Source organism: Chinchilla lanigera, unplaced genomic scaffold (assembly GCF_000276665.1).
Source record: "Chinchilla lanigera isolate Chin_1 unplaced genomic scaffold, ChiLan1.0 scaffold00131, whole genome shotgun sequence".
Lineage (NCBI taxonomy): Eukaryota > Metazoa > Chordata > Mammalia > Rodentia > Chinchillidae > Chinchilla > Chinchilla lanigera.
In genome coordinates this window covers 1,201,037-1,227,038 of record NW_004955532.1, presented here as the reverse complement: position 1 = coordinate 1,227,038, position 26,002 = coordinate 1,201,037, and the positions used below count along the sequence as shown (strand labels likewise).

General features: G+C 42.9%; 1 protein-coding gene across 1 annotated transcript in view; it reads right to left on the bottom strand.

Annotated features, from left to right (window-relative positions):
* Window positions 1-163: 163 nt before the first annotated feature.
* The window catches only part of Ccdc36 (coiled-coil domain containing 36), a gene marked incomplete at its 3' end in the record, with an annotated part of 28,560 nt that continues 2,721 nt past the window's right edge, over window positions 164-26,002 (bottom strand). The window contains 7 exon segments of the mRNA XM_013507565.1: window positions 164-352; window positions 568-671; window positions 10,391-10,478; window positions 10,969-11,017; window positions 15,581-15,744; window positions 18,296-18,470; window positions 22,520-22,588. Coding sequence (XP_013363019.1) covers window positions 164-352; window positions 568-671; window positions 10,391-10,478; window positions 10,969-11,017; window positions 15,581-15,744; window positions 18,296-18,470; window positions 22,520-22,575 — 825 coding nt within the window.

Genomic DNA, 26,002 nt, shown 5'->3' with positions numbered 1-26,002 from the left:
CGGCACCCGAAGCGCGGCCGCCCCCGCCCAGGAACCGCGGAGGGTGCCGGGCACGGGCCCCTCGGGGAGCCGGGGTCCGGCAACCCCACCCCAAGGCCTGGGAGGACCTAAGCCCTCAGTGTCGTGTCACCCTCGACGCCCCGCCGCGTCCGCGACCCGGGCTCCGCGCCAGGGAGGGCGACGTCTGCGAAGCGCTGTCCCCCAGCGCGCCGGGCCCCCGCGCCGCCAGCACGGCGGGCACAGGCAGCTGGCCCAGGCGCTCACGCAGCCGCTGGCGGTCCTCAGTCTGCTGGGCGAGCGAGAGCTCGAGGCGCCTCAGGCTGGACTTCACCTCCGTAAACTCTGCTCGTGTCTGAGGAGAAGCGGCGACAATGCGGCTCAGGCGCAGCGCGCGGAAGGGCACAGTGACACGCGAGGAGGCCCGGCGGGCCCGCACCCCGGCTCCTTCCCACGGGCCTGTGCTGGCCTCTGGCCTCGGCTGAAGATGTGCAGCTTTTACTTATCCCCTGGGTCTCAGTTACAAAGCCAAAAGTAAACTCCAACAAGGAATCTGAGATTTGTACTTACAGCTTCGAATTTCCTCTGCATCTCAAGGATGGCCTGCTCCGCTTTGCCTTGCTCTTGTACCGCCTCAAACCTCGCGTCGCTCTGGGCCCGTGCAGTCTCTTGCACTAAACACAGGACAACAGTGAGCACTCACCCGTGAGGACGGCGACGCGTCCCCCTCCCGGGCACGGCAGCAGGAAGGGAGGAACGAGGCCCGTACGGGCCCCTCCGGCCTTCTCTCCTAGCACCAGGAGCCCGTCCTCGCCAGCTAGGGAGGCCTCTTCGTGCTTTCTCTTTCCCTCCCTGAGAAGGGCCTGGCCAGTATCAGAACCTGCTAGGGACCTTGAGAATCTGCCACCTAAGCAAAGGACAGGACCGGGCCCCTTAGCCTTCCTTCTTGGGCCTGCCGTCAGCGTGATCTTTGTAGAATGCAGGTATCCTCGTACCCCCGACCTTCACTTGTTCATGGCATCCCACTGGCCATTGAGCAGTCCTTTTTTTTTTTGGTCATTTTATTTTTTTCAGACAGGGCCATGCTAAATTATGCAGATGGGACTTGAACTTGTGATCCTCCCACTTTAACATAGGGTCTCGCTATGCAGTGCAGGCTGGCCTTGAACTCACTTTGTAGCCCAAGCTGGGCTCTAACTCACAAGCATCCTCCTGCCTCAGCCTCCGAAGTGCTGGGATTACGGGCATACACCACCACATCTGGCAAGTCCATTTTTTTTTTTTTTTTGGTACTGGGAATTGAACCCAGGACCTTCACACTAGGCTATATCTCCAACCCTTTTTAATTTTTCAGACAGGGTCATGCTAAATTACCCAGGTGGGACTTGAACTTGTGATGCTTTAGCATCCTGAGTGCTGGGATTACAGATGTGTGCCACCAGCCCTAATCTTTCAGCTGGCTAACAAGCCCCAGGCTTACTTATTCCCCACCGCTCATCTCTGGGCTTTGTGTCTTACTGTCTTCCATGCATGCTCATCCCTCTGCTTGGATACTCCCACTGTTACTCCCCTCACGCCTTCCTCTCTCCCAGCCACCCCCTCAGTCCAGCTAATTCCGATTCTTCCTGCTCTTGTAGTCACCTCCCTGGGACACTCCCACTCCTGGGGGGGGGGCTGCTCCTCCTCTCTGCTGGTGGCACTGGCTCTAGCATCATGAGCCACCCTACAGTTATTTCCTGTTTACACTTGGACCCAAATGGCTTGCTTTCACACCACACTTAGTAACACATTGTGCTGCAATTAATTATTGCCACCATCTTGCTAGACTAGAGGTTATATAAAGATGCTTTTACATTTAACAAATATTTAATAAGCATCTTCTATGTGCCAGGCACTATAGACATAACAGTAATCAAGAAAGATAAAGCTAAAAAAATAGATAAGCCTCTCTTGTTCGTTTTTGTTTTGTGAGACAGGGTTTTGCTATGTATTCTAGGCTGACTTCAAACTCAAGGCAATCCTGCATCAGCCTCCTGAGTGCTGGGACTACAGGTGTGTGCCACCACACTGGTTTGAGAAAGATACAGCTCTCTTAAAATTAGTCTTTTTTTTTTTTGAGCCAGGGTCTTGCTATGTGGTTCAGGCTGGCCTTGAGTTCATTCTGTAGCCCAGTCTGGTCTCAAACTCACAACGATCCTCTTGTCTCAGCCTCCCAAGTGCTGGGATTACAGGCATATGCCACCATGCCCAGCACTGAAATTAGTCTTAGCAGAGAAAACAGGCAGTCAATTAGTAATTATACAAAGAGCTATTTATGGGTGTGATAAGTGCGCTAGGGGAAAACTACACTGAGCTTCGGGCTAGTCTACCTCAAGGATGAGGCAAGACTTCCCTAAGGAGCTGATGTTTAGCTCAACCATCATTAACCAACAGAAGACAAACGCCTCCATAGGAGGAAGCATGAGCTGAGCGGGGACAGGGCCTGGGGCTATGTGTGCCATGTCAAGATCTGCAGGCTGGACTCTAAGACTTAGTCACTGACAATCAGGCAGAAAGCTGGCACAATGCCCTTTCTCTTTAAAAGGCACTCTCTCAAAGGGAGGGAAAGGAGGGGAAGCGGACATAAAAAGAATTAAGATGCGCTATGTACATGTCGCAACTGTGCACAGTGAATGTGATCATGTACTGCAAATGTGCACTAATAAAACACTTTAAAAAGAAATCTATATTCTAAATGAGTAAACCATATGGCATATAAATTATGTCTTAAACTGCTAAAAGTACATGGCACGTGATATTGATTTTTTTAAAAAAAGCACTCTTTGGCAAGGTGGCGCATGCCTGTAATCCCAGGATTTGGGAGGCTGAGGCAGGAGGATCACCCAGATCCTCTGGGTCAGTCTGGATTATATAGTGAGTTCAAGGCCATCCTGAGCTGAGATCCTGTTTCAAAAACCAACAAACCCCCAACAAACCAAAGAGCATTCTTCTTGCAGTTCAAATAATAAAGTGGAAGATCACAGTACAGAACTGAGATCAGAAATGAACCAAATTGTGCCTGGCATGGTGGCGCACACCTGCAATTCCAGCACTCGGGAGGCTAAAGCAGGAGGATCACTGTGAGTTCGAGGCCAGGCTGGGCTACAAAGTGAGCTCAAGGAGAGCCTCAAGTGCATAGTGAGACCCTGTCTCAAAAAGACAAAAGACAAAAAATAAAAATAGTTTCTAAAAAACCTAACTGGGCATGGTGTTGGACACCTGTAATCCCAGCTATTTAGGAGTCTGAATCAAGAGCATCCTAAGTTTGAGTCCTGCCTGGGCAGTTTAAAATTTAAAAAAAAGCTGGGGAGGGGCTGGGGATTTAGCTCAGTGGCACAGCGCCTGCCTGGTAAACGCAAGGTCATGAGTTTGGTTCCCGGTACCGGAAAAAAACAAAAAACAAAAAACAAAACAAAAAAAAAGCTGGGGATGCAGCTCAGAGCAAGGCCCTAGGTTCAATTCCCAGATCTGAGGGTGGGAGCTGAAAGCCGGAGATGGTGGTACAGGCCTATATATAGTCTCAGCATTTGTCAGGCTGCCACAGGAGGATGGCTTGAGTCCAAGAGCAACACAGCAGAACCATATCTCAAAAACAAACAAAAACCCCAAGATGTATAAGGATCTATAAGGGTAACACTGTTATCTCAAGTCTTATATATTATAATGTGCTTGTATCTACCCCTGGATTTGGGCTAAAACAATGGTTTTCCTATTGGAAATAACTGAGAGAGGAAAAAAAATGGTTTTTTGGTTGTTATGCAGTGTTGGGTGAAGAACAATATGCTGTACATGACGGTGATTTTTTTTTTGCACTACTAGAGATTCAGATTTGTACTGAGATAATCCACCCCCCCCTTTTTTTTTTGGTACTTGGACTAGAACTCAGGACCTTGTGCTTGCCAAGGAAGTGCTTGTGCCACTGAGCTGTATCCCCAACCCCAATTTCTTTCTTTAATTTGAGGCAGAGTCTCACTAAATTGCCAAGGCTGAGCTTCACTTTCTTGCCTCAGCCTGCCTAAGATTATAGGCTGCACCCCCATGCCTGGCTTCGTAGTGTTATTTTTATACAGTGAAGCCTACAGCTTTGCAGCAAAATAAGAAACAATTTAATAATAAAACATTCAACTTTACTTAAAAAGAGTAAGAATATTTTAGAAAGCAGATTTCCTCGACAAGTCCAATTCTGTGTGTCAATTAAGTACAAAGAGGCTGTGTTCTCATTTTTGTACTATGTCCCTACTTTTATTTATTTTTGCTTTTTTTGAGACAGGGTCTCACTATGCAGTTCAAGCTGACCTTGAGCTCACTGTGTAACCCAGGCTGGCCTCAAACTTGCAGAGATCCTCCTGCCTCAGCCTCTCAAGTACTGGGATTACAGGTGTGCACCACCACACCTGGCTTGCTTGCTTGCTTTCTTTCATTTTTGGGGAGACAGGGTCTCGCTATGCAGTCCAGGCTGGCCTCAAACTCCCAATGAGCCTCTGTCTCAGCCTCCCAAGTACTGGGATTATAGGTGTGTGCCCGACTATTTATTTTGGTTGGAGTTTTTTTTTTTTTTTTTTTTTTAGTTTTTTCTCTGGTACCGGGAACCGAACTCACGACCTTCCGCTTGCCAGGCAGGCGCTTTGCCGCTGAGCTAAATCCCCAGCCCCTGGTTGGAGTTTTTTTGAGACAGGGTCTCACCATGTAGTTCAGGCCAGCCCTGAATTCACTATGTGTCCAGGCTGACCTCAAACTCACAATGATCCTCCTGCCTTAGCCTCCGGAGTACTCGTAGTACAAGCATGCACCACATGCCCGCCTAGCTTGTTTTTTTTTTTTTTGTGACAGGTTCTCTCCATGTAGCCCAGGCTGGCCCCAAACTCACAGCAGTCCTCCTGCTTCAGCTTCCATGTACTGGGACTAGAGGGGTGCACCACCATGCCCAAAATCTTACTACATTTTAAGGCAACAAAGTTAAGACAACGATTTGGAAAAAAAGCATTAATTTTTGCAGGAAGTATTTTTTTTTTCTTTTTGCAGGAAGTATTTTAACATGAAAAGTTTTCTAACTGAATAAATCATTCAGTGAATAAAAGCTAAGAAGAAAAAAAAATTAAAAAAAATAAAAGCTAAGAAATTTCTTTGAAATCACAAGGTAATTTACAAATAAGTGGGAATAAGTAATTGTGTACTACCTAAGAGATAGAAGAGTCAACCGAAAGGAAAGTCACATGAATATGGTTTACTGGATAGTGACAGTTTATGGTAACCTTGGTTAAAGATAACATTCTGGAGAGCCAGGCGTGGTGGTGCACGCCTGTAATCCTAGCACTTGGGAGGCTAAGGCAGGATAGCCATGAGTTCGAGCCAGTCTGGGATACATAGTAAGCTCAGGGCCAGTTTGAACTTCATAGCAAGTGTTATGGTTTATGTCTGGGTGTCCCTCCAAAGTCTCATGGCGGCCATGAGGCAGGCTTTTAAAGTTTGATTGATTAGGGGTATGAGAGCTGCACCCGCCCTGGGGTGGATAGTGTGCATATGTAAGGGAGAGAAAAAGGGTGCTTGAAGTGATTCCTCCCCAATTCCACCCTGGTGTGTGCTAGTTGCTTTTGCTGTGTCTGCCACCCTGGGCTGTAGCTCTCTGCCATGTGCCACTCTGCCTTGTAATCTGCCAAGTACGGACTGAAACCTCCACAAACTGTAAGTGAAATAAACCTTTCCTTCCTTAATTTTGGGCGTCAGGTATTTTGTCCCAGCAGCAAGAAAAAAGTAACCAAGACAGCAAGATACTGTCTCAAAAAGAAAGAAAAAAATTCTTAATTCACTGGAGAATGTGACTAAGTTCTTAGAGTGCTTGCTTGATGAGTTAAACTAAAAGCTACAGTTACAGAAACACAAAAGATAAGATTTATTTCATCCAAGGCAGAGTTTACCAGTGTTTTTTCTGCAAGGTCCTACAAAAGAGTTTGACAGCCAGATAAATTTGGGAAATACATTAAAGATAAACCAGCTAGGTGTGCTGGCTTATGTCTGTAATTCCGGCACTCTAGGGGGCTGAGGCAGGAGGATCTCAAGTTTGAGACCAGACTGGGCACATTAGCTAGACCTGTCTCAAAATTAGAAGTAAAAAAAGGACTGTGAGGCCGGGTGTGATGGTGCACACCTGTAGGAGGCTGAGGCAGGAGGATCACAAATTTGAGGCTAGCCTAGGTTACATAGTGAGTTCAAGGCCAGTCTGAACTACATGGCAAGATCCTGTCTCAAAAAACAAAAGCAGCAAATATCAGAGTGCATTCCACCTAGTTAGGGTCAATGTTTTCTGAATTACATATATGTGTACTGAGCATACAAACAAAAACATACAAAAGTATATTTCTTACTGTGATCATGATGAACAGTTTGAGACATACTGTACTAGGAGGGCATTTACTTAAAGGCAACCATAGTGTGATCCAAAGAGGGGATATGAAAAGTCTTTAGACATGTGCTGAGGCCCCAGCTTTGTTATATTACCTTTCTTTGATACATACCACCAGCAACAGGATGGCAAAATACTCCACAAACTCTTAGAAGCTGGACAAATACAAAAGATAGTTTTAAGACACCTAGCTGAAGTTCCAGCAAAGGATGGGCCATCCCAAGGAACTAACCATGAAAAAGGGACATGAAACTCAAGTGGGAGTAAAAGGGAAGATGAATGCATAGACTGGCGTTCAGCAAATGTTCAGTCCCTCCCTAACCCTTCATGAGAATACAACCCTTCTCTCTCTCCTTCTGTAGAATTTATCTGTCAAGCCAGCTGCCCAAAGCTTTTTAATCACTAATTCAATTTCCTTTCTACTTATTAGGTCTATTTTGATTTCCTATTTCTTTTTGAGTCAGATACAGTAATTTGTGTCTTTCTAGGAATTTCTCCATTTAATCTAAGTTAGTGATTCATGGTATTGTCTTGTAGTCCTTTTTATTTCTGTAAGGTTAGTAGCAGTGCCTTTTCTTTTGTTCCTGACTTTAGTAATTTGCACTTTTTCCCTTTTTAAAAAATTCATCTAGGGCCAGGGATATAGCTCAGCAGCACTGCCTGGCAAGTGCAAGGTCCTGAGTTTGGTTCCCGGTACCAAAAACACAAAAACCAAAAAACTCATCTAGGTAAACGCCAACTTTGTTAATACTTTCAACGAAAAACCATTTGATCAGAAACTTAGTTTTCCAATAATCCAGGTGTTTGGGAGAGCTGTGAGAGCTCTAAGAAAAGAATGAGACTGTACTTGCATGGGTTGATGGAAGGAAAAATTCATTAGTTAAATTAAGAGCGAAGAAATAAAATTAAACATTCCTGTAAAAAGATAGTTTTATTAGTATGCTCTGTGTTAATAAAAATGACAAAATAACAAAATTTTAAAAATATATTGATTTATATGGAATTTATTTTGATGTATAGAGTTCTTTATTTTCCAAAAGGGACATTTTCTGAATTTGATTATGCCTACTCCTTTTTACTTCCTAATCCCCATCTTTCTGAGGTTTTTTGTTTTTTTTTGGGTTTTTTTTTTGGTCTTTTTGAGACAGGGTCTCGCCATGCAGTTCAAGCTGGCCTTGAGCTCATTTTGTAGTCCAGACTGGTCTTGAATTTGCAAACGATCCTCCTGCCTCAGCCTTCTGAGTACTGGGATTACAGGCGTGCGCCACCACGCCCGGCTCCCTATCATTTTGAAAGTAACTCATACCTATCAGTGGAAGTACTGCTCTCCATTTTATTGGCCCCCCTCAACCTGAAGTAAAGTAGGATGTGATGCCTGATTAATTTATTTTATTACTCTGGTCCTTGGTGTCCTTTGCTGAAGGAGTTAGGTGGCTACAGCGAGACTTCTGGATGAGCGGGCAGATTTTGCCTGTGAAAAGATATCATGGTCTTTTTCCATGCGGGCACCCAGCAGATGAACACAAGACAGCAGTCCACACAGTACGTTTACGTTCCCTTTCCCTGGTAAGTGCAGTGAGTGAGGGCCTAGCTATACAATAGAAGATTCTTTTGGTTCCTTTCTCGGTTGCTAACTTTCATCCCTTGATCATTACTTACCAAGAAAAGGAATGATTTCAGAAAGGCTACTTGTACCCATTTTCAAGAATGACTAGGCTTTTTGCGGGGAGAAGGGGACACTGGGCTCACACTCAGGGCCTTGTGCACCGTAAGCCAGCTCTCTACTATTGAGCTACATTTCCAGCCCTTTTTATTTGAGAGAGGTCTTACTGAGCTCCCCAGCTGGGTTCAAACTTTCAATTCTGTTTCAGCTTCCTAAGTAGCTGGGATTACAGGTGTGCACCAACACTCTCAGCCAATTTAGCTTTTTGACTCAATATCTTTAGGGCTTATCTTCTAATTAATGTTAGTATCATGCCACTGTTTTTGTTATTATTTACCTTCTCAGTGTGGGTCCCTCTCTTGAGTCTAACCCTCTGAAAGTAAAGGAACTATTAGGGACCAAGAATCAGGACCCCTTGGCCCAGGCATGGTAGCCCACACCTGTAATCCCAGCACTTGGGGGGCTGAGGCAAGAGGATTGCTTAAATTCAAGGCTAGTGTGGGCTACATTGTGAGTTCAAGGCCAGCCTGAACTACATAGCAAGACCCTGTCTCCAAAAACAGAAAACAAACAAATGAGAATCAAGACCCCCGTGCTTCCTATAAACTAGATTCAGTTCTAGTCCTCTCTCTGCTGTGATCTTATTTGCCATTTATTTAGTCTTTTTTGAGACAGGGTCTCGCTATGCAGTTCAGGCTGCCCTTGAGCTCATTTTGTAGCCTAGGTTGGTTTCGAACTTGCAACGATCCTCCTGCCTCAGCCTCACAAGTGCTGGGATTATAGGCATGCGCTACCATGCCTGGCTCACTCAGTTCTAAATGTAGAACAAAAACAGAATATACTTTGGCTTGGGAGGTCTCCCAAAGGCTCACATGTTAAAAGCTTGAGAGGCTGGGGATACAGCTCAGTGGCCTAAGTGCCTACCTGACAAGTGCAAGGTTCTGAGTTCGATTCCTGACACTAAAAAAAAAAAAAAAATGAAAAGAAAGAAAGCTTGGTTGCCAGGCAGTGGTACTATTCAGAAATGGGGGGCCCTTAGGAACAGAGCCCAATGGGAGGAAGTTAGGTCCTCAAGTTGCACCCTTAAAGGGAATACTGGGAAGCTGGGCCCTTCCTGTCTGCCTCTGCTTTCCAGCCACCACGAGAGCAACAGGCTCCCCAGACATGCTGCCACAGCATCACGGCAACAGAGCCGGGCAACCGCAGACTGAAGCCCTGAGGCTGTCAGCCCAAACACACCTTTCCTCCCTGTAAGGTGACTACTGTCATAGAGACAGAAAGCTACTTAACAGAGAGCGTTTTCCTTGGGCACTTACAAGCGAGTTAATCCATCACATTACACAAGGAAGCATCCGTGATTTGCTTCTGCTTCCTGCACTGTTACTTACTTCTTGTGGGGGCAGCATCCCTAGGGTTCCAGCACCAGTTTTCAAACACACGCACAGTTGGCCTGTGTGTGGGATACCCAGGGTGGAAGCCAGCAGACAGACAGTACAGTGTTTCTTTGCGGACAGATGGGGATTAACTTCTATGCCACACAAAGGCATTAATTTTTGTAAATCATGAACAATTCATCCCATGACATTTGAATAAGTTGACTTCAATTGATTCAAAATGAGAAATAAACACAGACAAATCCAAACAAGTACAGATGCAGAGTCATACACTCTCTATTTTGCTCAGAAACTAGTGAATCTAGGGAAGCATCCGCCTGAGGATTACGTTTTCTCCCCTCTGTAAGGGCAAAGGCAATGGTTTCATCTACTTGTAAATCGCGCACTGGGGGAGCAGGGGATTTTATAAATCACAAACTTCAGCTAAAATTGAGAATGATGTTGTGATCCAATACAAAATACCCCTCACTGAAATGCAGTCAGCAAGAACAGCAGGTGACCGGAGTATTCCTAAAGTTTTAGGGAGCAGTGTTTCTGTGTCTCTGTAGACGGCACAGCAGAGACTGATCCTTGCGAATTTAGGGACGCTGCTGACTCACTTCACCACCGAGATGAGAAACCTGGCGGAGAGAGCCCCTTGGGACAGCAGGCTTACTTGAGGAGGAGAAGCGCTTCACAAAAGACATTTCAGAACCAAAGTTTTGTCACAGAGCGGTGGCTCCTACCACCCAGCTTACTGTGTGCTTCGCACCTCTTCAGACTAGTTGTAGGCACCTGCTCTCGTACCTGAAACATCAGGCGCCACAGCCCTGGCAATCTAGCGAAGGTCAGCAAGTTCATGATGGCTGCTTACCAGCACCCTCTGCTCACAGGTAACCCCACATATGAAGTACTTACATGTCCTAGCTACAGTCTCCAAAGAGTCCAAAATAGCTTGGCTTCTTGAACTGAGGCGTTCCTCAGACTCTGCCACAGATGTCTGTAACTGAGAAACCCAAAGTTAAAAAAGGACATCACAGAACACTCGTTTATTTTTCTAACTTCGAGTGCCTGCTTCAGCAGCACATATATTTTACTAATTTGGAGAATGGTCATTTAATTAATTTTTAATTAATAAAACAGGGTGGTTAAAATTGAAGCCAATACATTATAATTTTTTTTTTGGGGGGGGGGCTTTTTGAGACAGGGTCTTGCTGCGTAGTTCCCCTGGCCTTAAACTCACTATGTAGCCCAGGCTGGGTTTGTTTTGTTTTGTTCTATTTTGTTTTGTCTTTCTGAGACAGGGTCTCACTATGCAGTTCAGGCTGGCCTTGAGTTCTCTTCGAAGCCCATGCTGGATTTGAACTCGTGACCTTCCTGCCTCAGCCTCCCTAGAGCTGTGATTACAGGCATGCACCAGCACGCTCAGCAATACATTGTAACTATTAAAGGTCTCAAGTAAGATGTTCTAACTCCTTGAAATGAAGCTAACTTACCCTCTGAATGCTTTCTCTGACCTGGGAAACGAAGTTGTATACAGTGTCACTAGAGTAGGAGAAAAAAAGACAACAAATTTTTGTGAGATACTGAAGCAACACGTAACAGAACTGGTTCCATGAATATGGCAAGTGTCCCTCTAGGAAAGCATCAAAACACTGCTTGATTAGACAGGGAACTGAAAACCTCGGGGCCCAGAAGGAAGAGAAGTAGAACATTAATTGTAACCATTTCCAAGGAAAATCACATTTTTCTTTTTAAAATCTATATTACGTACCTTTTTAAAAATATTATGCATCTTAAATAAGAGTAAATCTTAGTAGGTCAAGTGCTTACCAAAGTAGGAAAGACCAGCTTTCATTTTCACAGCAACCATGACTTCAGAAAGTAGTGGTTTCATTGTGGTGGTCCAAAATCCCTGGACACATCTTAGTTTTACCATTATATTGACTATAAAAATGAAGTTAGTATACAAACAACTCTATGAGGTTTTTTTGGTACCAGGAATCAAACTCAGGACCTTGCACTTGCAGGGCAGGCACCTGTGCCACTGAGCTATATCCCCAGCCATGCTTTTTTTTTTTTTTTGGTGGTATGGGGGATCAAATCCAGGGCCTTCTGCATACAAGGCAAGAGCTCTACCACTGAGCCACATCCCCAGCCCCTTGTTTTTGACACAGGGTCTCACTATATCGTACAGGCTGGCCTTGAACTCTTAATGATCCTCCTGCCTCAGCTTTCTTCTCTGGTGCTGGGATTACAGGTGTGTGCCACCACACCCAGCCTAATTCTATGAGTTCCAACACATATTTAGGATTTATGTAATAGATCTTCATTTTTATAGAAATAATTAAGTATGCTGCCTATTAAACCTAAAGAGGCAACTTTATAACTTACTACCAAGTAACTAATTTCTCTGACCAACTTCCTTACATAAAAATGAACACAGGTGCTGGGCATGGTGGAGCAAACCTTTTGTAATAGTAGCACTTAAGGGCCAGGGATATAGCCCAGTGGCACAGCGTCTGCCCGGCAAGCACAAGGTCCTGAATTCGATGTCTGGTACCAAAAACAAAAAAAAAAAAGAAGAAAAAATACTAGCACTTGAGAGGCTGAGGCAGGCAGATCACTGTAAATATGAGGCCAGCCTGGGCTACACAGTGAGTTCAAAGCCAGTCCAAACTACATAGCAATACCATGTCTCAAAAAAAATAAATATATGTAGCCAGTATAATTTATTCATATTCTCATTTTCACCTCTCATCCCCACTCCAGCCATGAGGTCTCACTGTATGCCTCAGAATGGTTTTTAAGTGACCCTTCTGCCTTATCCTGAGACTACAGGTGTGGGAGGAACTGGGACTACAGGTGTGGGCCATCACACCTAGTTTAGCAGTCCTAATTCATCTCACATTTACTAATAAATAATATGTATAAAATTAAGAATAGAGGTGGGCATGGTGGCGCGTGCCTGTAATCCCAGCACTTGGGAGGCTGAGGCAGGAGGAGCTTTGTGAGTTCGAGATCAGCCTGGGCACAAAGTGAGCTCAAGGCCACCCTGAACTGCATAGTGAGATCCTGTCTCAAAAGGACAGAAAAAAAAAAAAATTCAGAATACACCTTAAAAATATAAACATTTCAAAGTCAGAAAACCAGCCTGAAGCATGACTAAAGAATTTGTAAGTTGGGCCAGGGACATAGCTCAGCAGCACAGCACCTGCCTGGCAAGTGCAAGGTCCTGAGTTTGATTCCCTGTACAAAAAGAAAAAAAAAAAAAAAGAATTTGTGCAGTATAGCAGTTCAATAAGGAAGGACTTGCCTAGCATGCCGGAGCCTCTGAGTTCAATACTCAGCGAAAAAAGAAATTCATAGTTTTGTTTTGTTTTGTTTTTTTGAGACAAGGTCTTACTCTATAGTTCAAGCTGGCCTTGAATTCACTATGTACCCTAAGCTGGCCTTGACCTCACGGTGATCCTCCTGTCTCAGCCTCCTGCATGATGGGATCACAGGTGTGCACCACCATGCCTGCCTCAAATTCATGGTATTTTTATTTTGTGGTATTGGGAATCGAATCCAAGGCCTCCACATGCTAGCAAGCACTATATTATTGAGCTATATCCCCAGACCTTTTAAAATTTTTCTTTAGAGATATGGTCTCACTAAATAGCAGAGGCTGGATTTGTGATTCTCCTGCCTCAGCCTGAGTAGGGCCAGGGAGATAGCTCTGGAATTAGATATGCAACACTATGAACAGATTGGTTTTTTTTTTTTTTTTTTTTTTTTTAATATTTGAGACGGGGTCTTGCTATGCAGTTCAGGCTGGCCTTGAGTTCACTTTGTAGCCCAGGCTGGTCTTGAACTCACAAAGATCCTCCTGCCTCAGCCTTCCCCAGTGCTAGGATTACAGGCGTGCACCACTATGCCTGGCTTTCTTAAAAAAAAAATTTGAGACACATTTTCACTAAGTTGCTGAACTGCCCAGGCTGGGATGAATCTAAGAACCTCTTGTTTCAGTCTCCTAAACGGAAGGATTACAGGCATGTACCAGCACAGCAAGCTAATGCATTATATTCTTCATCCTAAATAAATAATGTTATTTAATACCTTAAACCTGATAATCCAAAAGAATAACAAACTAGAGGGTAAAATTTTAGACAGAATCAATACTATTTAAATACACATTTTCTCTAAGGAATCCTCTAGTTTTTTACTTCTCAGGCCAAAATTTTGCCAGCCTTATTTTATTTAAATCTACCACGTCACATTGACAAAAAAGCATTAGGTGTGGTGGCACACATTATTAGAAGAACTAAACGGGCCATGGGCCCTGTGGCAGTATGTGTATCTATAATCCCTGCTCTCTGGGAGACTGAGGCAGGAGAATCGCAAGTTTGAGACCTTCTCTCAAAATAACATTTTAAATAAAGAGCTGGAGATGTACCTAAGTGTAAAGGCCCTAGGTTCAATTCTCAATACTGCAAAAAAGAAAAGATCCCCAAAACTAAGATGAGTGCCCAGTCACAAGCCTGTAATCCCAGCAATCTGGGAGGCTGAAGTTATTAGATCAAAAGTTTGAGTCCAGCTTGAGCAATTTAGGAAAATCCCATCTCAAAAATCAAAAATAGAAAAGAGGGGCTGGGGATGTAGCTCAGTGGCACAGTGCCTGCCTGGCAAGCACAAGGTCATGAGTTCAATTCCTGGTACCAGAAAAAAACAAACAAAAAAAAAAAATAGAAAAGAATGTTGATGTTGTTTAGTGGTAGCGTGCACCTGGTTCAATCCCCAGGAACAGGAGCACACGCACCATGCGAACTGGAAGGCACGAGCGCTATGCAGTGGTTATTTGGTATGTTAAGCTGAACGAGCTAAGAGATGCCCAGATGGCTGGTGAAACATCAGTTATCAGTATGTTTGCAGGAGAGTTTCCATAAGAGACAAGCCTCTGAATTGCTAGGCTAAGGAAAGAAGATAACCCGTATAATCATCTGATGTGTTGAGGGCCTGAACAGAAGAAAGAGGCAGAAGAAGGGTAAACGCACTCTCCTCTTCAATCACCCATCTTCCACCCTTGAGCATCAGCACTCCTCCCTCTCAGGCCTTCAAACTCCAAGACTTCAGACCAGCAGCCATCTATCTCCTTCCTGAGGCCCTCTGACTCCGACCGAATTAGACTAATCATTTTCCTGGTTCTCTCGTTAGTGGAAGGCAGATTATGGGACCTCTTGGCCTCCACAATCTTGTGTGCCAATTCCTGTAATAAAATCAATCCTCATATCTTCTTGTTGTTGTTGTCATTCTTTTGTTGTCGTTGTTGGTTTTTTTTGTCTTTTTGAGACAGGGTCTCGCTATGCAGTTCAGGCTGGTCTTGAGCTCACTTTGTACCTCAGGCTGGCCTTGAACGCGCAACGATCCTCTTGCCTCAGCTTCCCGAGTGCTGGGATTACAGGTGTGCGCCACCGTGCCAGGCTTGTTTTGTTTTTTTGAGACAGTGTTTTGCTATGTAGTCCAGGCTGGCCTCAAACTCACAGAGCTTCTCCTGCCTGAGCCTCCTGACTGCTGGGATTACAGGCGTGTTTCATTATGCCCCTTCTTTGCATCTCTTGTTATCTGTCTCTCTGTCTCTACTTGTATATATATGAATCTTACTGATTTTGCTTCCCTAGAGAACTCTTAATGTGTGCTATGATGCTGAAATTTAATTATTCGATTTATTAAAACTGGTACTAAGGATTGAAACCAGGGCCTTTGCTTTGAGCTCCATCCTCAAACCCTTTTTTTTTTTTTTCTTGCAGACTGGGGACTGAATCCAGGCCATACTGATCTACATTCCCAGCCCTTTTTATTTTGAAACAGTCTCTGTAAAGTTACTAAATTGCCCAGGCTGGACTTGAAACTGCAGTCCTCCTGCCTCATCCTCCCAGCGTGTGGGGAACACAGGTGGGCTCACTGAATCACTAAGATACACAGGTGGGCTCACTAAATCACTAAGATACCCTGAACTTGTGATCCTCCTGCTTCAGCCTCCAAGAGTGCTGAATTATTTGATTACTGACATTCCATTTTGTTCCCTCAGGAAACACAGATTTGCTTCCATTTGAAAAGTTGCCATACCTGTCATATTTGTCTTTTGCTCTTTGGTTTTTCTCCTCAAACTGCTTCAAGAGGCATTTCGATTTTCCAACTGGCAAAGGAAGAGAAAATAACCCTTCATCCTTTGTCTCTCCTCCAAAGAGGTGGGGTTTTGTCTGGTACTTTGTGAAAATACTAGGTTCACTCTGTTAAATGAAAAAAACCAATATACCATTTTACACATAATGATATTACAGAATTCATTATTTTCTATAACGATATTATAGAATTTATTATTTAGAATCATATTTATCTGAAAACCATATTGCTAAAATAAAGTACCCTATATGTTAATTTTTTTTTGTTTGTTTTTCTGGTACCAAGAATTGAACTCACAACCTTGTGCTTGCCAGGCAGGCGCTGTGCCGCTGAGCTAAATCCCCAGCTCCTTTATATGTTAATTTTGTTTTGGTACTGGAAATCTGACTCAGGGCCTTGCATTTGCCAGGTAGGCCCTGGGCCATTGAGCTATATCCCCAGCTTATTTTTTGTATCTATCAGAAAATTCTATTTATAATAAGGCAACTCTTTTTACTAATAAAGTCTGTGTCAGCACAGAGACACATAACACGTCAGCTAAGGCCGGGTGTGGTGGCGCATGCCTGTAATCCCATAACTCTGGGAGAGTGAGGCAGGGAGATTGCAAGTTTGAGCCCAGGCTGGGCAACTCAGTAACTTGAGACCCTGCCTCAAGAGGAGAAAAGCAGGGCTGGGGATATAGCTCAGTGGCATAAGTGCCCGCTTGGCAAGCACAAGGTTGTGAGTTTGATCTCCAGTAATGCAAAAAAACAAGAAACAAAAGAGGAGAAAAGAGGAAGGGAGGGCAGGAAGGGAGGAGGAGGAGAAAGCTTGGGGATGTAGCTCAATGTGAAGGCCCTGGATTCAATCCCCATACCACCCACACCCATACACATACACACACACACACAGTTAGCTAAAATGGCTTGAAATCAGTTGCATAAATTTATAGGTAACAACAAAAATTACTGCCAGGCGTGGTGGCACATGCCTGTAATCCCAGGGGAAGCTGAGGCAGAAGGAGCATTGCAAATTCAAGACCAGCCTGGACTACAAAGTGAGCTCAAGGCCAGCCTGAACACAGTGAGACTGTCTCAAAAAGACAAAAAACCCCCCCAAAACCAAAACCAAAAACGAACAAAAAAACCACAAAACAAACCAGAAATTACTGTTTCTGAGATGGTATATTAAAGTAGTTCTGGTATGCATCATTATTGAATGCACCACACACATTCTTAGGAAATACACCAGCTCATCATTTCCTGCATTCTTAGGAAATACAGCCTGAAACATTCAGTAAACACATTTATTCCTTTATACTGACATGAGATTAGGGTGTGGCAAAACTGGCTGGGGTGGACATGGTGGCACATGCCTGTAATTCCAGTACTCAGGAGGCTGAGACAAGAGGATTACCAAGAGTTCAACGCCAGCCTGGGTTACAAAGTGAGTTCAAGACCAGCCTGAACTAGATAGCGAGACCCTGTCTCAAAAAGACAAAAAAACAAAAAGAAAAACCAAATCTGGCTGGGAGAGTAGGTATGACCTATTAATTACAAGATCCTGGAACACATGCCCTGCATGTCTTAGAAAAATTTGAGCAGTTTTTCAATAGGGTAGCCTAGCTGGGTGTGATTGTACACACCTGTAATCCCAGCACTTCGGAGGCTGAGGTAGGAGGATTACTGCCAAGTTCAAGATCAGCCTGGGCTACAAAGTGAGCTCAAGGCCAGCCTGAACTACACAGTGAGATCCTGTCTCAAAAAGACAGAAAGAAAGAAGGAAGGAAGGAAGGAAGGAAGAAAGAGAAGAGAAGAGAAGAGAAGAGAAGAGAAGAGAAGAGAAGAGAAGAGAAGAGAAGAGAAGAGAAGAGAAGAGAAGAAAAGAAAAGAAAAGAAAAGAAAAGAAAAGAAAAGAGAAAAAAGAATAGGGTGGCCTAGACCTGACATCAACCTGAGGCATGGGAACCTTCCTACAACCGCCTCTCAGGATCCATATGTAGAAGTTCTTCCAGGTTTTCTCAAGATTCAGAAAATATAAAAGGTAACAGCAAGAAGAGTTTGTGCCGGGCATGGTGGCACATATCTGTAATACTAGCACTTACAGGGAGGCTGAGGCAGGAGGATCACTGCAAGCTCAAGGACAGCCTAGGCTACAAAGTGAGCTCAAGGCCAGCCTGAGCTGCATAGCGAGACCCCATCTCAAAATGACAAAAAAAAAAAAAAAAAAAAAAAAAGAAATGGGATTTGCTTCTCCCTAGAAGTATTCAAGGGACCAATAATATTCTACATTGTTTTGGTAAAAGGATAAATGCAAATATAATTTTTTCTTCATTTCAAATCACCACATCAAATGAGCTACCAATAAAGCACAAATTGATTCAGGATGGTAGTCATTAGAAATGTACAATTCTAAAATATATTCCAGGCCAGGTGTGGTGGCGCACACCTGTAATCTCAGCACTCAGAAGGTTGAGGCAGGAGGATACCTTGGAATTCAAGGATAGCCTGGGCTACAAAGTGAGCTCAAGGCCAGCCTACAGTGCATAGTGAAACTCTGTCTCAAAATGATTAAATAAATAAATAAATAAATAAATATATTCCAACAGAATAATCTTCATAGCTTATCTTCATAATGACCATGAAATATGTGTAGACAAGTTCTAGAAATCAGACTCACATCCAGAGGGTTCTGCTGTAGTTGTTTTGCATGTCTCGAGTGAGCACCCAAGTCCAAGGGTGCTGACAAGGTCTCTGAATTTTCTGGGCAAAACTGAGATCCAAAGAGGAATTGGGAATCACTGAGAGCAGAATAATCAGTCTGATTGTTATTCCAGGCAGATGACTTAGTGGTCCTGAAATTAAGCCAAAAAATAAATAAATAAACATACACACACACACACACACACACACACACACACACAGGCTAGTATCTTGAACAAATGTGATTCATGCCTCACAATTTCAGAATATTCTGGGCAGAATGCTAGCTATGTTAGCTTTTTCTGACCTCTAAGACCCCTACACTCTGCCAGTACTACCTACAAAGACACACATAAATTGTTTGGGTTTTTTTGAGACAGGGTCTCACTATATAGTGCAGGCTGGACTTGAACTCGCTTATGCAGTCCAGGCTGGCCTCACACTCACAGTGATTCTCCTGCATCATTCTCTCCAGAACTGAGAGTACAGGTGTATACCATCAAGTCTGGCAACAAGGAAATTTTATTTTTTAACAAAGAAATTTTAAGGGACTAGGGATTTAGCTCAGCGGCACAGCGCCTGTCTGACAAGTGTGAGGTCATGAGTTTGATTCCCGGTACCGGAAAAAAACAGAACAAACAAACAAACAAAAAAGAAATTTTAAATGCCACATATTTTTATTATAACAACCTTGGAACCACCAAATAAAAATTCAAACAGAAAAAACTAACACTTATTTCTTGCATTACAGCATTCTAGGCTGTAACACCATTTTGGATATCAAAGTTCATAAAATTAAAATTTTTAGGGATTAAAAGAACATTCTCTTTTTTTTTTTCTTTTTTTTTTTTTTGAGACAGGGTCTCGCTATGCAGTTCAGGCTGGGCTTGAGCTCACTTTGTAGCCCAGGCTGGTCTGGAACTTGCAAGGATTCTCCTGCCTCAGCCTTGCGAGCTCTGGGATTACAGGTGTGCACCACCATGCCCAGCTATGTGAATTTTTAAACCTACATTAGGCACACTGAACAAATGAAGGTATTTAGAGGTGGGGCCTTTGGAAAGTACTTAGGTTTAGATGAGATTCTCATGGCAGGATAGGATTAGTGTCCTTAAAAGAAGAGACATCAGACAGCTAGGAAATGCTCAGGATGCCCTCCACCCACGTACAGTATACCTTGGCTTCTGTCTCAGTCATGGGGAGACAGGTAATGAAAGAGGTCTGCCTATAAGCCAGGAATACAGGCCTCACCAGAAACCAACCAGGTTTTCACACTGACCCCAGCCTCAAGAACTGTAGGAAAATAAATTTCTCACTCCTGGCCTGTAATATTTTGTTATGGCAGCCTGAGCAGACAGGTTTCATCCACAGAGAAACATATGATCAACTCAAATCTGTGCACAAAAGTATCCAAGAAAAATGTTTTTGAAAGCTGGGTATGGTGGTATACACCTGAGATCCCAGCACTTAAGAAGCTGAGGCAGGAGGATGGCCAGTTCAAGCCCAACTTAGGCTATATATTGAGATCCTGTCTCAAACATCAAAAGCAAAACAAAACAAATTTTTGATATAGGTGTTTTCATCTTTTTAGTGTCTTCTCTTTTCTTGCTTTAATATATGCATCTATGGGGCTGGGGATTTAGCTCAGTGGCACAGTACCTGCCTGGCAAGCACAAGGTCATGAGTTCGATTCCCAGTACCGGAAAAAAACCAAAAAAAAAAACCCCAAAAAACTAAATATATGCATCTATGAGCTTCCAACTTGCTTTCCTTGGAGATCTATGCCAGTCTTTTTTTTTAGTGTATATTAGTCATACAGAATAGTGGATTTCATTTAGGATACTTGAACATGAATAAATATATTTTGATAATTTCTAAACCCCATTATCCTTCATGTCAGTCTGTAAACCTCACATATGCAAAAAAGACCAAAAAAAAAAGAGAAGCTGGGCATGGTGGCACACACCTGTAATCCCAGCACTCGGGAGGCTGAGGCAGGAGGATCGTTGCAAGTTAAGACCAGCCTGGGCTACAAAGTGAGCTCAAGGCCAGCCTGAACTGCATAGCGAGACCCTGTCTCAAAAAAGACAAAAACAAAATAAAATAAAATAAACCTCAAGTTTGAAGTGAGGACCACAAGTTTGAGCCCAGCCTAGGCAATTTAGTAAGACTGGCTCAAAAAAAGGGGAGGGGCTGGGGCTATAGCTTACTATAAAAGTTTTGGGTTCAAACCCCCATACTGTCAAAAAATTTTTTAAGAAGATTTTATTTAAAGATATCTCAGCTGGGTGTGGTGACACATGCCTGTTATACCAGCACTTGGAAGGATGAGGTAAGATCATCATGAGTCTGAGGCCAGCTTGGGGTACATAGTAAGTCCAAAGGTCTGTACACAGGAGACCTTGTCTCGAAAAAAAAAAAAAAAAAAACACAAAAAAAGATAGCCAAGCCTGTAATCCCAGTACTCAGGAGGCTGAGGCAGGAGGATCGCCATGAATTGAATGCCAGCCTGGACTATATGAGTTCAAGGTCAGGCTAGACTGCATAGTGAGACCCTGCCTCAAAAAAATGAAAAAGAAAACCAACCAAACAAAAAAAGCTATCTTTTTTTTTTTTCTTTTCCTTTTTGAGAATTTTCCTTTTGCTATGTAGTTCAGGCTGGCCTTGGTATGCAGGGAAGCCTAACCTTGAACTTTTGATCCTCCTGCCTCAAACTCTTTTTTTCTTTTCCTTTTGCTATGTAGTTCAGGCTGGCCTTAAGCTCACTTTGTAGCCCAGGCTGGTCTTAAACTTGCAATGATCCTCCTGCCTCAGTCTCCTCATTGCTGGGATTATAGGGCAAAAAAAGACATCCCACGAACAATTACCATTATTTAATGCTATTGAATAACCTAAGAATAAAAGCTTTTCATTAACACACACTTATCTACCCACAAATCACTCTATTTCCAAATGTTTAAATTAAACTGATTTGTGTGTAAGTACATACTCTAAGTTAAAGAAATGTTCATATTATCCATAAAAGCCAAAAAGTTAATTTATGTATCATTATAAGCAATATTATTAATAAAACTAAAAGAAATTCAATAGTTCAGTATAAGGGCAATTGTTTTTACTCACAGAACCTTTTCTTGAGATTAGCTAAAATAATGGGCTTCTCATGTACATTGTAATATGGGTTGCATAATCATTGCTCAAAATAGCAATAATCAAGTAGACTAGAAAAAAAAACAAAAAGCTCTGTGATCCTACTGAAATCATGTAAGATTTATATCTGGAACAAATAACCTGGAATTTGGGGTTTTCTTTTCTTTTTGTTTTTTTTTTTTTGAGATGGCCTCACTATGCAACTCAGGCTTGCCTCTAACTTCAGGTGATTCTCCTGCCTCAGCCTCCCCAGTGCTGGAATAACAGGTGTGCACCATCACACCCAGCTACAACCTGGAATTAAAGATTTTTTCATCTACTTTGTATCACCTATAAGCACTTTTTTTTTTTTTTTGAGAAGAAAAAGAGAAAGTGCTGTAGGTTTTTGATCAATTAATAACTTCCTTCCTGAAGGTGTTAGGGAGGAAAAGATCTAATGATACCAAAAGCATACCAAAACAAATTAGAATTTCCTTATATATACACTACTGGGGAGTACCCTCCAAATTAGCAATAACAGATTTATTGTATGTTGATGGACACTGATCTAAGTACCTCAGTAGAGCAATGGAATGGGAACTTTTTTTTTTTGTGGAGTGGGCAGTATTATTATTGTCTTTTTTTTTTTTTTTGGTACCGGGAATTGAACTCGGGACCCATAATATCTACCAATTCCACTATACAGTCAAACTCATAAATGAACACTGATTTGATTTTTCTCTTCACCATTTCAGCAGAGTTGCCCCAGCTGTGGTCAGATGCTACATGTTGGACCATGTCCAATTTTCATAGGTACAGTGTGCAAACCCAGTGCTAGAATACAGAGTTATTACTCACTTAGCACAGAGCTGGACTGACTCCCTACCAGGGAATGAGCAGAATGAAAAAGACAAACACAGGAAGGAGCAGCAATGATGAAGATGAAAAAGAGGCAGTACGGGGTATCTCTATTCCTACAAACTAACACGAGGGAGACCCTCTTTCTATGAAACCTTGAAAAAAAAAAAGAAACTTTGAGACTTTCTTAAATATCAGAGAACGTAACCAGAAAACTTACCCAGAGCCTGAAGGAACACTGAGCATCTCTTTGACAGTCCAGACGTTAAAACTCATCTCTTGATTTTCTCTACCAGAAAGAACACTAATTAAGAATAATTAAGAAGAAAGAATATTAATTAAGAAGGTTAGCCAGGCATGGTAGTGCATGCTTATAATTCCTTATAATTCGAGTACTCAGGGGTTTGAGGCAGGAGGATCAAAAGTTCAAGGTTAGGCTTCCCTACACACCAAGGTCCTATCTCAAATTGATTAATTAATTTTGAGACAAGGTCTCAATAAGTCATGATTGTTCACAGACTGGGCTTGAACTTGAGAACCTGCTGCCTCTGTCTCCCAGAGTACTAGAATTATAGCATGCACAGCCATGGTGGACTGGTAAAAAGATTCTAAACCGGGTCAGTCCAGTACCACAGCCATGCTGTTTAAAGCACAGCTATGTCCTGTTTCTTAACACTGCCTCTGCTTTAGGTACTTTCTAGGACTAAGCTGCTCTGAATGTCTGTCTTTATTAGTACCAAGACAATAAATTGAAACCACATAGCTAGCTAGCTTGCTTGCTTTATTTTGGATGAGACAGGGTCTTTTTTTTCTTTTTTTTTGGCTTTGCTTTTTTCCGGTACCAGGAATCAAACTCATGACCTTGCGCTTGCTGGGCAGGTGCTGTGCCGCTGAGCTAAATCCCCAGCCCCTGAGACAGGGTCTTGCTGTGTAGTTCAGGCTGGCCTTGAATTCACTGTATTCTTGGCTCAACCTCCCAAGAGCAGGGATTACAGGTGCATGACACCATATCCAGCCAAAAGCTTTAGAAGCCACCAGATGAGGGCCTGGGATGTAGCTCAGTGGTACAAAACCTGCCTGGCAAGCACAAGTGCTGCTTTCAACTCCCGATACCAAAAGAAAAAAAAGGAAGCCAGCAGATGCAGGTTCTGATCTTGACTGAGTGAAATTGGCCACTCTTTTGAACCTCAGTTTCTTCATTAAATGAGAACAAAAGGATAACATCTATCTTAAGGGGCTGAGGATTTAGCTCAGCGGCACAGCACCTGCCTGGCAAGCGCGAGGTTATGAGTTCAATTCCCGGTACCAGAAAAAAAAAAAAGGCAAAACCAAAAAGAATAGAAATATTCTTAGGCCAGGTATGGTGGTGCACACCTGTAATCCCAGCACTCAGGAAGCTGAGGCAGGAGGATCCTTGCTAGTTTGAGACCAGCCTGGGATATAAAGTGAGCTCAAGGCCAGCCTGAACTGCATAGTGAGATCCTGTCTCCGAAAGACAAAAAAAAAAAAAGAAACTTACATCAGATACTTACAAGAAAAACTATAAAACTCTGATGGTATAAATCAAAGAAAAACTAATTAAGTGGAGACTCATACTAAAGAACAAGAAGACGGGGACTGGGGATTTAGCTTAACAGCACAGTGCCTGCCTGGCAAGTGCTAGGGCGTGAGTTCGATTCTCGGTACTGGAAGAAAACAAATAAACAAACAAAAAGAACAAGAAGACTCAATATTTGTGTGTGTGTGTGTTTCAGACAGGGTCTTTTTTTTTTTTTTTTTTGATACAGGGTCTTGATAACAGTTCTGGGTGGCCTTGAGCTCACTTTGTAGCTGAGGCTATCCCCGAACTCACAACGATCTTCCTGCCTCAGCCTCCTGAGTGCTGGGAGTACAGGCATGTACTACCACTCCTGGCCTCAGTGAAATTCTAATAAAAATAATCCTAGCAAATTAGTTTGTGGATATCACCAACAAATTGATTTTTTTTTTTTTGGTTTTTCTCCGGTACCGGGAACCGAACTCACGACCTCGCGCTTGCCAGGCAGGCGCTTTGCCGATGAGCTAAATCCCCAGCCCCAACAAATTGATTTTAAAATTCAAATAAAGAGGCAGAGCACCAAAAAAGGCAATAAAATATGAAGGAAAAAAAAAAAGGTCAGAGGACTGACACTATGTGCCATCAAGACTTACTATAAATCTATTGTAATCAAGATGGTGTGGGTACTCGTAAGAGAATAGGCAAAAAGATCAGTGCAGCAATATAGGGCCTAGAAATAAACCCACACAAATATAGTCTACTGATTTTACAACGAGGGAAGAGCAGATACAACAGGGAAAAACTAGTCTTCAAACTAGAACTGGATGGCCACATGCCAAAAAAAAGAAAAAAGCAATCTTGCAGTTTTCATAAAAATGAAGGGCTGGGGATATAGCTCAGCACTATGGCACCTGCCTGGCCAGTGCAAGGTCATGAGTTCAATTTCTGGTACCAAAAAAAAAAGAACTCAAAATGGATTTTAGACTTAATTAGGGGAATTTTTTTTCTTTTTTTCTGAGACAGGATCTCACTAGTGCACCTGCCCTTGAACTCACTGTGTAGCCCAGGCTGGCCTCAAACTCACAGTGATCTTCTTGCCTCAGCCTCCTGAGTGCTGGGACTATAGGCATGCACCACCATACCCAGCTTAAATGGGGGAAAATCTTTTTTTTTTGTTGTTGTACCAGGAATCAAACTCAAGACTTTGTGCCTGCAGGTCGGCACTGTGCCACTGAGCTATATCCCTGGCAATAGGGGAAAATTTTGAAGACTTTGGGGTTGGCAAAAACATTTTAGATACAACCCCAAAAATTCTATCCATAAAAGCAACAAACTGATAAACTGAACTTTATTAAGTTAAAAACTTTTCTGTGAAAGATATTAAGAAAACAATCCTGGTACAGAGGCGTATATAATCCCAGCAATGACAGAGGCTGAGGCAAAAGGATCCCAAGTTTGAAGCCAGCCTGAGCAATTTAGCAAGACCCTGTCTCAAAATAAAAAGGTTTGGGAATGTAGCTCAGCGCAAAAGGCCAGGGTTCAAAAAACAGGGTAGAGAGACAAAAGAAAGAGAAAATGAGGCTTGGGAGTACAGCTTAGTGGTAGAGCGCTTGCTTAGCATGTGTGAAGCTTGGGGTTTAATCCCAAGCACTGGAAAAGGAAGAACTAAAACTTTTTTTTTTTTTTTTGGTACTGGGAATCAAACTCAGGACCTTGTGCTTGCCAGGCAGGCACTGTACCACACTGAAAATATAAGAGAATTGACAAAATATTTCTAGAATCACTAAGTGATTATAGCAAAGTTACAGGACAAAGAGGAAACAATGAGGGAGGAGAAATGAGAAACAAGCCACAGATTAGGACAAAATCTTTTCAAAAGCCTTATTTGATGAAGGACTGGCATTGAAATATACAAAACTTTTTTCCATTAGAAGTGCTAGGGCTTGAATCCAGGGCCTCACACATACTATGCAGGCAGTCTCCCACTGAGCTGTATCTCCAGATCTGCGAAGAATCCTTACATAAAACTCAGTAATAAGCCAGTTATGGTAGAATGCATCAGCTACTTGGGAGATTGAGACAGAAGAACTGATTGAGCCCAGGAATTTGAGGTCAACCTACACAATATAGCAAGATTTGGTCTAAAAAAAAAAAAAAAAAAAAAAA